The sequence below is a fragment of the Chiloscyllium plagiosum genome, unplaced genomic scaffold, assembly GCF_037043375.1.
Source record: "Chiloscyllium plagiosum isolate Xiang-an unplaced genomic scaffold, Cpla_swu_hap1 HiC_scaffold_24, whole genome shotgun sequence".
Taxonomy (NCBI): Eukaryota; Metazoa; Chordata; class Chondrichthyes; order Orectolobiformes; family Hemiscylliidae; genus Chiloscyllium; species Chiloscyllium plagiosum.
This window is the reverse complement of record NW_028270162.1, coordinates 44,795,797-44,809,260: the sequence shown is the minus strand read 5'-3', so window position 1 is coordinate 44,809,260 and position 13,464 is coordinate 44,795,797. Positions and strand designations below refer to the sequence as shown.

At 42.4% G+C, this 13,464-nt stretch overlaps 1 protein-coding gene across 1 annotated transcript; it reads left to right on the top strand.

Moving 5' to 3' along the window:
• The first annotated feature begins 7,625 nt into the window (after positions 1 to 7,625).
• xbp1 (X-box binding protein 1) lies at positions 7,626 to 12,651 on the top strand. The gene is made up of 5 exons (XM_043715902.2): positions 7,626 to 7,971; positions 8,368 to 8,464; positions 8,661 to 8,780; positions 10,756 to 10,919; positions 12,318 to 12,651. Exons 1-5 carry the CDS (start codon positions 7,754 to 7,756, stop codon positions 12,505 to 12,507), a joined length of 789 nt encoding a protein of 262 aa, XP_043571837.1. The 5' UTR covers positions 7,626 to 7,753; the 3' UTR covers positions 12,508 to 12,651.
• The last annotated feature ends 813 nt before the right edge of the window (positions 12,652 to 13,464 follow it).

Sequence of the window (13,464 nt, the reverse complement as noted above, 5' to 3'; positions counted from 1 at the left end):
CTTCAGTAACCAAGAATCTAATTACATCTACCTTAAAAATATTTTAAAATTCTGCACCCACTGCCTTTTCAGAAAGGGAATTTGAAAGGAAGCTCAACCCTCAGAGACGAATATTTCCTCATCTCTGTCTTAAATGGGCACTCCTTGTTTCAAGCTATGACCCTCTAGTTCCAGATTCTCCCACAAGAAGAAACATCCTTTCAACACCTACTTGGCCAGGTCCATTCAGAATCTTGTGTGTTGCAGTTAAGTCAATTCTGACTCCTCTTGACTCCAGGGTTTACAGGCCTAGCCTGTCTAGTCTTTCCTCATTAGGCAAACCATTCATTCCAGCTATTATACTGGTAAACCTTCACTGAATTGCTTCCAATGCATTAACATTCTTTCACAAGTGACCAGTACTGTACACAGTATTCCAGATAATGGCCTTTATAACTGAAGCATAAACTCCTTACTCTTGCATTCAATTCCTCTCACAATAAACTAAGATAATTTGTCAAGAATCTATCTTGATAGTGATCTTAAAAGAGTACGTCATGTCATTCTTTTATTTTCACACTAAATTACGCCTCTATTCCTGATTACTCCCTGTTGGCAAGTCTACTAAGTGTTCTAAACCTTGCAAATATTGTAATTCCCTAACTGATTTAATTATATTTAACTAGGAGTCAGATTAACATTGTCCCCAGTACAGCCCAAAAATTAACCAGGAAACATCATTTATTTATGGTAGCTATGAAACACGCAGTTAGCACAATGGCTTACTCCTTCTTTTGACGTGAGAAAGTCTAACAAAAGTCATATAATGCCCCTTCCATTTTCTTGATCAATTGCAACATAAACACTATACACTGAAGAATTCAGGTGTGTAAATTGGAGACATGAGACTAATTTTTGACCCAAGTGAATTGCTTTTTGATTGATGTAAGGAGATAAACAGTTGTTAACATATACCAGAATAGTGATCCCCAGAGACAAGCTACTCTTTATTTTTAACTGGTGAACCTCATGGGTTTTTGTTTAACTAATCACCTTCACCTTCATCTTTCTCTGCATGTCTTGAGTCCAAGTGATGCTTAGATCTGGAAACCAGTAACTGATTTGATGTTTCACCATGTTATAAATGTGTGAGACTCCTGAAAGTGATCAGTGATCAAGGAACTAAAGACATGTGTACCTCTAACCATTCCTCATCTCTCCCATGGAAGATATGGGATGAACCGAAACCAAGCTTTGACCAACCTCAACTACCATAGGTTTTACATTTGTAAAAATTGTTTTCATTTATATAGCACTTTTCACAATCAGCAGACACCTAAAATTACAGCAAATTAAGTACTTATTAGGTGTGGCCACTAATGCAATGTAGGTAGTACAGCCAATTTTCACGTGGCAAAGTCCAACAAACAGGAGTGTAAGAATTATCAAGCCTTGGTTTAACATCCATTCAGACGGTGCAGCATTCCCTCAGCACTACACAGCCTTGATTTCTGGACTAAAGTCCTGCCCAGGTTGCACGTGTAGTGCTTAAGGAGTATCCTGGTGGGGCACTTTGCCCATCTATTATGAAACCCACCTATTATTTCATCCAGGCAGTGAAGTGGAAACATAGACCATTCCTTCCCCCATCGCTGACTTCTCCCTTCACTGGTAGTAGCCTGACTTTTCATTTGTCTTTCTAATTTATTTTTCACATTGCTGGTTTTAGATTTAGCACCTGGCTGACTTGATTGCACATTTGCCTCTGAGTTATAAGATGAAGAAAAGGAAAGAACGAGAGGTTTAAATTTACTATTTTCCATTCTTTACAGCAAAGCTTCAAGAGTGATTACTACTGTACCAGAGGCAAATGTAAGATTTTAACAATTTTGCTAATTTTTAGGGTTCTTTTGTTTATAAAGTAACATTTTCTGATTTTGCCCGAGCTATCTTTTTGTACAGTGTGGGCTGAATTTCTGTGACAATTAGCTGCAGGCACCTACCTTGAAGGAACTGGTCTTACTGGCTTAAAATTATCTTCAAGGTGCCAATGAGTCTGGCTTAAGCAGTTGTGCCTGTTTTCCCTAAACTACGTGCAATTCAAGGTTTGTTTGTCAGTTTCCAAAGAAATAAGTAAAAGGTTGAACTTAACAGCTTGAACTGAGTGCTATCTTCAGACAGGATGCATATATTTTATTGGATTTTAGTTTGCTAAATTACCTAATGAATTAACTAAAATGGTAGAATTAATTATCAATACTTTTAAAAAGCTATCCTGATATTATGGTTGAAACATTTGTCCTTAATTGTTTCAATATTCCTGGAGATGTTAAGTGAGTAGTTTGTTGATAGTTGGCCTTATTGATAAACTGACATTACATTACATGTACAGTTGCTTTGCCTCTATAAGCATGTCCTATTTGTTCCCACAGCTAACTGGTAAATGCTAAATCCTGGAACCCAGAGAACAGGAGATTGATATTTGTTTAGTCTACATGGCACTTGTTACAGAAGTGAGGTGCCAACTGGTGATTCACATAGAGTCATAGAGATGTACAGCACGGAAGCAGACCCTTTGGTCCAACCCGTCCATGCCGACCAGATATCCCAACCCAATCTAGTCCCACTTGCCAGCAACCGGCCCATATCCCTCCTAACTCTTCCTATTCATATACCCATCCCAATGCCTTTTAAATGTTGCAATAGGACTAGCCTCCACCACTTCCTCTGGTAACTCATTCCATACACGTACCATCCTCTGAGTGAAACATTTGCCCTTTAGGTCTCTCTTATATCTTTCCTCTCTCACCCTAAACCTATGCCCTCTAGTTCTGGACTCCCTCAACCCCAGGGAACAGACCTTGTCTATTTATCCTATCCATGCCCCTCATGATTTTATAAATCTCTATAAGGTCACCCCTCAGCCTCCAACACTCCAGGGAAAACAGCCCTAGCCTTTTCAGCTTCTCCCTATAGCTCAAATCCTTCAACACTGGCAACATACTTGTAAATCTTTTCTGAACCCTTTCAATTTTCACAACACCTTTCCGATAGGAAGGAGACCATCTTAAGCCAGTGGAAAGGGTAATTGGAATAATTTCCTAATAACTTGCACCATGCTATAAAGCTGTGAGCCTGTTTATGGCTTTAATAGGGAAGTGTTGGGGTGGTTACTTTCATAGTTTAGGACTTGGTCTGTGTGTGTGGCTTTCCTGTATACTCTTGTATACAGGAATCCGATTCACGAGAGAAGAAGAAAAGGATAGCCAACTCCCATTCCTAGACGTGATGGTACAGAGAACACAGAACGGAGAATTCACTACAAGGGTGTACAGGAAAGCCACACACACAGACCAAGTCCTAAACTATGAAAGTAACCACCCCAACACACACAAACGAAGCTGCATCAGGACACTATTCAAAAGGGCCACAACACACTGCAGTACACCAGGACTGCAAAAAGAAGAAGAGGAACACCTATACAAGGTATTCGCCAAAAACGGATACCCGCGCAACTTCATCAACAGATGCCTAAGAGAAAGACCACGGAACGAGGACATACCACAACCAAAAGGACTAGCCACACTATCATACATCAGGAGCATCTCAGAACTGACTGCCAGACTACTGCGACCCCTAGGACTCATAACGGCACACAAACCAACAGCCACGCTCAGACAACAACTCACCAGAACGAAGGACCCAACATGAGCAAGACGAATGTAGTGTACAAAATACCATGCAAGGACTGCACAAAACACTATATAGGACAAACAGGAAGACAGCTAACAATCCAGATACATGAACATCAACTAGCCACGAAACGCACGACTAGCTATCCTTAATAGCCACACACGCAGACAACAAGCAACATGAATTCGACTGGGACAACACTACTATCATAGGGCAAGCCAGACAGAGAACAGCCAGGGAATTCCTAGAGGCATAGCATTCATCCACAAACTCCATCAACAAACATATCGACCTGGACCCAATATACCAACCACTACAGCGGACAGCTGAAACTGACAACCGGAAGCGGCAGGGACAGACCACTATAAACACCGGAGGAAACATCAAAGAAGCGCTTCGCAGGAGGCTCCCAAGCACTGATGATGTCGCCTAGCCAGGGGACAAAACGTTTGCAACAAAAACTTCCAGCTCGGCGAACAGAACAGTAACGAGCACCCGAGCTACAAATCTTCGCACAAACTTTGAACTTTGTTAAATTTCCTTATTTTCCGAGTGAACGCCTAGATCATGAAACCAAGAGTCAAGGTGAGGCAGCTGAAAAACAGCTTAAGGTTATCTTGTCCTCTGATTTTTGCTCTCCCTCTGAGAGTGACAAACCAGTCACTGACCTTTATCTGCTGGAGGTAGGACCTGCTTCTCAGAAACAACAGAAAGATCACTGCACAAGAATATACAGAAGCTGTGAAGCTGAGGGACTGAGTTATACCCTTGAGTGTATGATATGACCCATGATCAATACGGGTATAAATAATATTGTGATGAAGTTAATGATAATTGGTGTCGTGAAGTGCAGGTTTTGCAAAATATTTCAAATTTCTGATTTAACTGCAATGCAAATGTGCCAAAGGGAGGGGCACTTGGTAGGTTTAAGTAATAGATTCACTCTGTGCCAAGACAAATACAGAAAAATGTCTCCAACCAGGTGCTCCCTGGGTTCACAGTGCTTCTGCAGCCTTTAAATTGCCCATCAGGAAATGGTGCCTCATAAGGTACTCCACTGTATTGTAGATAAATACTGACTACTCCGAGATGGCAATGTGCTGGTGGGGGTGGGGGGGCAATGGTAGCTCAGTGGTTAGCACTGCTGCCTCACAGCAGCAGGGATCCAGGTTCAATTAGGTGACTGTCTGAGTGGGGTTTGCACATTCTCCCTGTATCTGTATGGCTTTCTTCCGGGTGCTCCAATTTCCTCCCACAGTCCAAAGGTGTGCAGGTTAGGTGGATTGGCCATGACAAATTGCCCAAAGTGTCCAGGGATGTGCAGGTGAGGTGCATTAGTCAGAGGGGAATGGATCTGGATGGGTTAATCTTTGGACAATAGTTGTGGACGTGTTGGGCCTAGTGGCTGTGTTTCCATACTGAAGTCTCTCCTGGACTCCAGTCATTTACATTGCTGTGTTTCCTGTTGGCATTCTTCTGAGCCACAAGAGCCCTCCAATATGCCTTACATTTTCCTAATCAACCTCGTATTACACACTTCTGGAGCAGGTGAGCCTTGAACCATAGCCTTCTGGCCCAGAGGTAGGGGCACTACTACTTGTCGCAAAAGCCCCTCAGTTTATTTTTTTTTGCCCTACCCAGACGTGTTGAGCGTGGTGCTGGAAAAGCGCAGCAGAACAGGCAGCATCCACAGAGCAGGAGAGTTGACGTTTCGGGCATATGCCCTGCATCAGGAAGGGCTGATGAAGTCTTCCTGATGAACAGCTCTTCCCCGAAACATCGATTCTCCTGCTCCTCGGATGCTGCTTGACCTGCTGTGCTTTTCCAGGGCCACACTCTCGACTCTGATCTCCAGCATCTGCGATCCTCAATTCCTCCTACGCAGAAGTGTTATCAAACACAACTGAGCATTTTCCCACTACCAAAATGACCATGACTGTTTTTGTTGTTTTTTAATCTAATAAATCTAGTAAAAACACCCAACTGAGGATTTACGAGCAAAGCCCATTATGAGCAATGCAAACTTTCACAGGTGGAATGAGGATGTTGGGAGTTGGAGAGGGAAATAAAGCACTGTACCCCCTACAGTACCCAGGACTCTCTAAAGGTGTTGATTCCAGCTTATTTTAAGCATCCTGTTTTAATAGGTGGCATGGGGCTTAGCGGTTAACACTGCTGCCTCACCGTGCCAGGGATACAGGTTTGATTCCAGCCTCAGGCGACTGTGTGGAATTTGCACATTCTCCCTGTGTCTGCGTGGGCTTCCCTCAGGGGCTTCGATTTCCTCCCAGAATCCAAAGATGTGCAGGTCAGGTGAATTGGCCATGCTAAATTGTCCAACGTGTGGGGTGCATAAATTAGAGAAAAATGGGTCTGGGGTGGGTTACTCTTCGGAGGGTTGGTGTGGACCTATTGGGTTGAAGGGCTGGTTTCCACTCTGTAGGGAATCTAACCTAATTGGCATTATTGTGTTCACTCTAACAATGCGACCCTTAAAGGATCACTTTTTGTTGAGTTTTACTGGGTGACAATTGGGTTCTTCTGAATTGATCCATTCAAAAGGGGCTCAATCAATTGAGAAATGGTATAAAGTCCAGAGCTGTAACTCCAGGCTGCCCGAAGCACACCAGTGATCATGACTGAGTGCTGCAATAGCACTGATAGCTGCTAAAGAGGAATCATATGGAACTGGTTGCTCCCTGGGTACTGCAACATGGCATAAGAACAATCCAACCAAACTTCAGAGAAATATTTCTAACCTGCGCCTGACTTGCTTTAACCTGATGGTTTTATGGTCAGTACTGCTGCCTCAGAGCACCAGGGACCTGGGTTTGATTCCACCCTCTGGTGAATGTGTGGAGTTTGCACATTCTCCCCCTGTCTGTATGGGTTTCCTCCAGGTGCTCTGGTTTCCTCCCAACAGTCCAAAGATGTGCAGGTCAGGTGGATTGGCCATGCTAAACTGCCTTTTAGTGTCCAGGGATGTGCAGGCTAGGTGGATTAACCATGGGAAACAAAGGGTTACATGGATAGGGTGGGATAGTCTTCAGAGAGTCGGTGTGGACTTGATGGGCTGAATGGCCTGCTTCCACACTAAGGATTCTATGATTACTGTATACTTCTGAAATAATTTGAGGCAAAAGGAATGAATCTACATGGAGTATTTTCAATCAGTTTACGTGTATTATTATATCATGAAGGTGAGTAACAATTTTGGATGAAAAGATCCAGGATTGTCCACCATATGTCTTAGCATTTTACAACATCGAATCCTTTAGTCTGCTTTTCGAAGTTTGATGATTGATACTGGGTCACAAACAGGCTTCAAGTAAACTGAAAACTCTTGAGATGATGCAAATCAGCAGATGATGCAATAAGTCCAGCTATCGAGGACACACAAGTGACTTTCCAGTTAACTGACAGCCGGAGAGTTGGGGGAGGAAATGGTTTTCTTTCAGAAGATTGCATCAGTCTGATAAGAAGCAGGAAGCTTCGAGCACTTAAATACATATATGGATAGCACACACAAAATATTAGACCCAAATCTTATCATCACAGATGGGTACACACCAAAACATTTACTTATAAACATAAATGTACAGATACATAAGTAATGCAATTAATGTCCTTACAGATATGTGCATAGTGTGTCTATCCTTAATATTGGCTATAGTAATACATGACATTTGAAAATATATGTTATCGTATTATCCTTACAGAAATACATGATCTTAACGGTGCGATTATATGTACATATATATATTCAGAATGATTGCAGGTTCCAGCAACTTGATAAACAAATTCTGTCGCCCTCTGTGCCTTTGCTTGCCTCAGTAAGTCACCGCTGTAACCCAATAGGACTCCGTCTGTTCAGTGATGCACAGGCTGCTCAGCCAATAGTATTTAAACACGATGGTTGAAATTGACCCTGGAGAGCAGTTTCTGAACAGACTGAGAGAGAGAGAACACCGAGTGTAACCATCCCCTCCCACTGCAGTTTCATGTGACACCCCAGCTCTGGCCGTATCAGTGTTCCCATTGCCTTGATACATTGTAACGGCGAGTGTGTTTACTGGGGGCGATGGTGGCGATGAACAGTGCGGGCTCCGCGAAGGTGCTGCTGATCCCCGGGGGAGGGAAGCAGAGTGGCCTGGAGATCAGCCGCCACATCTCGGTGGTGTACCCGCCCCGGAGCGGCTCGCACCACGACCCGTCCCCGGCTCAGCCGGCGGCTGGCCACGTCCATAGGAAAAGGCAGCGGCTTACTCACCTCAGCCCCGAGGAGAAAGCATTGAGGAGGTAGGCTGTCAGTGTTTAACCGGGAGACAGGGCAGTGTGGTTGACAGGAACACTGGGAGGCTCTTTGACTTAAAGTGGGACAGTATTATATGTGCAGTGCATGATGTTTTTTCGTGAATATTCTATAAATTTGAATATATTCTAGATCGTAAGACTATGGCTGAGCTGGTAACACTTGGGGAGTTTTGGTGGGTTGTTGAATTCTCGCTTTAATGTCCTGACTGCTTGCGTGGCAGCTGACTTAACTTGCGTAACACTCCATACCACTTTTTTCTGTCTCTGTATATAATTAACTAAAATTTAGCGGAAGTTGAAGGAATACTTGTTTTATCTCTTGCGAAGAGGGGTGAAAAAATCTTTGTTTTAAATCCCATAGTTTCCCTTTTTTTTCCATAGGAAACTAAAGAACAGGGTGGCGGCTCAGACAGCCCGAGACAGGAAGAAAGCCCGCATGTCTGAACTGGAAGAGCAAGTGTTGGAGATGGAATCCGAGGTAAGGAGGGTAAACATTCCATTCCTTTCCTATTTATCACTCCTCAGATGGGCTCTGAGATGGGGATTTCATTCCCCAGTGAGTGGGTGGGGGTTTGTTTTTCTTCATGGGGCTGGGGGAAGAGGAATGTTGTCACTTCTTGGATTCAGAGTCGAATTTCATCATCTCTCTCTCTCTCTCTCTCTTTCTCTGGTAGAATCAGAAACTGCAAATAGAGAACCGGCTTCTACACGAAAAGACACACAGCTTGCTCTCCGAGAACCGGATTCTCCGGCAGAAACTAGGCATGGAAGTTCTGGATACAGAGAAAGAGAAGGTAACAAGAGACTGAAAAGCACAGGCTTGAGGAGATTTCATATTTTCTCTATCTATGAAATAGATTTCCAGTATTTCTCAGAGCAGTGATTGGACTTAAACTGGCTGCATCCCAGAGAGCTGGTGAAGTGTGCCCACTAAGAATTAAATACCTGCCCAAACCAGCTGGGGAATTGTGACAACCAGGAAACTGAAATTTGCATATCCGGGAGCCCTGATTTGCCCCCTCCTTTCCTCACCTTGGCTACCTGCCAGTGGGACATTTCAATGAGTTAACAATTGATCAAATTTCGTTCCTTGTTCCTGTTGGGGTTAATTTTATCGCTAGGTCTTGCTGAAATGCTAAGTTACTCCAGCACTGTTAATAGTTAAGCCATTCTAAGTGCTCTGAATTTTTAATTAAATGGTATCCTTGAATTGGAATTGAAATCATTGTAACTCCAGTCTATTAATCAGGGAGACTCTCCAACATTCTCACATTACTGCATCATCTGTTCCATTTGCTTTCCTATATTCTCCACAACATGCCTTCTGATTTTTCACTTGGGGCCCAAATAGAGTAAATCTGTCATCTTGTGACCCCTCCCCAGGTGATATTGAGTCTTACCACATTTTGTGATACTGATTGGTACAACATCTTGCTGTTTGCAGAGCACCTTCCTGAGAAGGAGTATTTTATCACTTATCCCTCCTTGATTCACAATCCATTATCATTGGTCTGGTTAAAAAGCTGGCTGAACTGCAATGTGAAAAGGGAGCAGTAGTGAACTTTTTGAAAGGAAAATGGTATTTCTCAAGCTTGCTATTTTGAGACCAAATGAAGGAGAAACCAGTGTGGGAGTAGTGTTTGCCTTTTCAAATTTTTTGAATTGACAGATTACCATTTGTGTACTGTATATGTCAATATTGAACTTTTATTTCTAATCTATCAATAATTTGGTTGACCCAATTCCAAATGTTGAATGTTAGCCAGAGTTTGATTTTAATTGCTACACTGTTAACAGCATTGCATTCAGTTGCTGTGATCTGTTGATCTAGAAACGCTTCCTTCTCCTTTCCATATCACTGCTTCATTCAGAATCATTGATTGCTTCAACACTGTAGGATTATGTGGTTCAAGTCCACACTGACCCTCCAAAGAGCATCCCACCCACTTACACCTAACATATCCCTGTAAATCTGATTTTTTTTTTTGTTGCCATGTCCAATCCACCTAACCTGCATGTTTTTGGACTGTGGGAGGAAACCCACAGACATGAGAAATTGCAAACTCCACACAGTTGCCCAAGACTAGACTCTAACCCAGGTTCCTGGTGCTGTGAGACAGCAATGCAAACATCTCAGCTACCCACTCCCTGAAGGGTTTCAAACTCACCACATCACTTGGGTTTTTGCTACCTGTCTGAGCTCCTTTAGTGGCTTGGCGTTAGCCTTGAATGTTGTGTGGCTGGATTTTAGGGGCTTATTGCAGTCATTGCCCATCCAAAGTCCTGATGACACCTTTAATGCAGGGAGCTGTGTTAATCTCTCTTTAAGGTAAAATTTGTCTCATGGGCAAGAAATGCCTCCTTGGGAAAGGAGTTGGCCCACAGCTTGACAGCTCTGTAGCTGGTATGACATGTGGAGCTCCACAGGAGCCCAACCTGGTCTAGGGTCAGTGTCTTGGCTGTGTTTGAAGCCTGATTCAAGAGGCCAAGGGGAGGGTAGAAAGTGGCCAATGATTAATGTCAAGATTGCCTTTAAGGGTCCTCAGTGGAGTCCTGCAACCCCTTGCCAACAGCAGTGTCCACTTCCTGTGCTTTCCTGACTTGTCACAAAATTTCACTGCTCAGGAATGAGTGGGTTGATGTGGCTACATGCTGACAGGGAAAGCCTACAAATCAGCCAGTGTTTCACTGGGACAAGATGTTAGTAAATAAAATGCAAAGTCTTAATGAAAGATGTTGACTGAAATCTTTGTTCTGTTTGCCAAACAGGTACTTCTCCAGGCCAGAGTGGATGAAATCAGCCTGGCGGCTGGGTCAGCTGAGTCCGCAGCACTCAGACTAAGTGTGCCTCTGCAGCAGGTGCAGGCCCAGACGTCTGCCAGTCTGACAGCTTCCACATGGATACTGACAGCAATAACTCTTCAGACTCTGAGGTAGGAACTGGGCCTGGGCAGTTTGATGGGTGAAAGCACTTCTAGGATTCATTTAAGTCAAACTAAAGCTTAAATGTAGCATGTCTATCAATACCTATACTTAAGATATAAGCCTCCTTTTATTGTATTTTTTTAATGATTTTGTCTGTTTCCATATATGGGATAAATTCACTCACCAGGCAGCTTTTTCTTTAATTTGAAAGAACATTTTGGCCCCATATATTTTCATTTGGGTTGGAAATAAGGAATAAATGTTGACTCCTTTTGTGGATGGGTTGGGTGCAGTGTCTGAAAACTTGGTTAACAGAATGGATCTTGATGTCACTTAAAGATTTGAGATGTGGAGGGAATAATGTAACTGGGGTTGAGTTGGCAGTGAGATCTGCCAGGGTTAGGGAAAGTCACTGAAAGACTGCCTTTTCACCTCCAATGCAATGGTCTCAGCAAGCAGTAGAGTCTCCAGCCTATGCCAGCCATCCTGTTGGATCAGACACCCATCCTAACTGACACCCAATCAAATCTTTTTTTGTTCAGCAAATGAGCTGCTTCCACTGATCATCTAGACTTTTGCTGCCTCCAACGTTTTACAATTTTTAAAGGCTGACAAAGGCTTTCATGGATACGTTGTGCCATCAGATCATTTTTTTTTTCCTAACCCATATTTGATTGAGGCATACTGAACTATTTTCTAATAAGAATTAAATCCATCTGAATCATTTAACCTTGGGCTGGTTTCACACTTTTTGAAGGCAATTCAGTGAAGCCCAACTGTACAGTAAATTAGCAAGTAATCTTTGCTTTTGATTTTATTGTGAAGTCATGTAACTTAAGTGTCATCTAATTATCACCATGTACTAAGCTTGACTGAGTATTCATTTGGACTGACCAAATTTCTACTTGAATCCATATTGTTCTATTTTTACCATTTTTTGCCAACAGTTTATCCTGAAATGAAAATAACACATTCTTACACACTCCAGATAATTGGAGTTTGAATCTGTAATCCAGTATAAAACTTAGTTTTGCTTTCTCTTCCACTATATGCAATGTTTGTTCCTGAGGTCAGACTCAGCATTAATATATTTAATCAACCTTTAGTAAAGCAATAAATATCAATGGTTTGAGGATTTGATGTGATCACATGAGCAGTGAGACCTTTTCCAGTCAGTGCATTCATACCCACGTAACAGAACCACTAATTGGTTGAAGCCTCTGACTTTCAGCCACTATTTAAAACATTCAGTAATTCTGGGCCAGTTTGGTCCTCAAATCAGCAATGAGGTATGCAACTATTACCTGAACTTAAATTCAGTTTGATTTAATGTACATGGAATTTTCTATTTTGATGTTTGGTCATTGCTGCAGAAACACTTAACCATAATCTTTGTTTTCCCTCAGTCTGATCTCTTCCTGGGCTTTCTGGACTACTTTGACCCAGAAGCCTTGCTCCGATTCAGTGAAGAAGAGTCTCGATCTCTTGCGAACTTGGGAGAGTGTGCCTACAATGAAGGTAATGGTGCCCTACCTGGCTCCTACTCTAGTGCTCTGGGGGCCCCATCAACAAAGCTGGAAGCCATTAATGAACTGATCCACTTTGACCACTTCTATCACAAGCCTCTTGCTGAAGCTAGCTTGGTACAGAGAAGTGATACTGCCATCAAAATTGAGCAAGCATCTTTCAGTGACAAGGATGAAAGAATAAACCCCTTACAAGTGGAGCTCAAACAGGAACCCTTGGAAGATGAGTTCATCACCGATCTGGGACTTACAAATGTTCTTCCAACCAGGCAAGATCAAGAAAAGCCCATCTGTCCTTTTGAGTCTTCTAGTGATTCTGACTATGAAGGATCCCCATCTCCTCTCAGTGATATGTCCTCCCCACTGACTCTGGGAAACACTTGGGAGGACACTTTCACAAGTGAACTTTTTCCCCAGTTAATAGCTGTTTAATGATTTAGTGCATCCCAAATGTTTCAAGTAGAGCTGGATTCAGTCTTGTGTCCAAAACCAACTTGCTTGCAAATGCCCAAGACCATCTTGTACAAGTTGCCTTTGTTTGTACCATAACTAGTAGCTATTTCAACACTTGTTTCAAATGTAACCATTTTAAACAAGAGCTTTTGCTTATGGATTTGTCTGTAAAGGCATCAATGATTTTGCAACCTTGTTCTACAAGACACTGGGTTCCTCACAATGACACCCTAATTGGTCTATCATTGGAAGTTAAAGACTGTATTGTCAGTCTTCACTTGTTTTCTAAGCCTAATTTAGAGGAGATGGTTGTAAACATTAAAACAAAGATTTGTGGTTCAAATTTGGCCCAATACTTTACAACACTTCAGTGCAGTACTGGGATATGACAATATTTGTCCTCAAATCTGCTTTGTTTTAAATATAGTACTTGTGTGTCTGGATGCATACTATATACTAGATTTGATTTTCCCAAATTTATGTAGAGCTTAATGATTTTTGCCATGTCTGTATGTAACTGAAAGATGCTTTTCAATTTTAATATTTAAATTTGTGCAATTAAAAAATGTGCAAT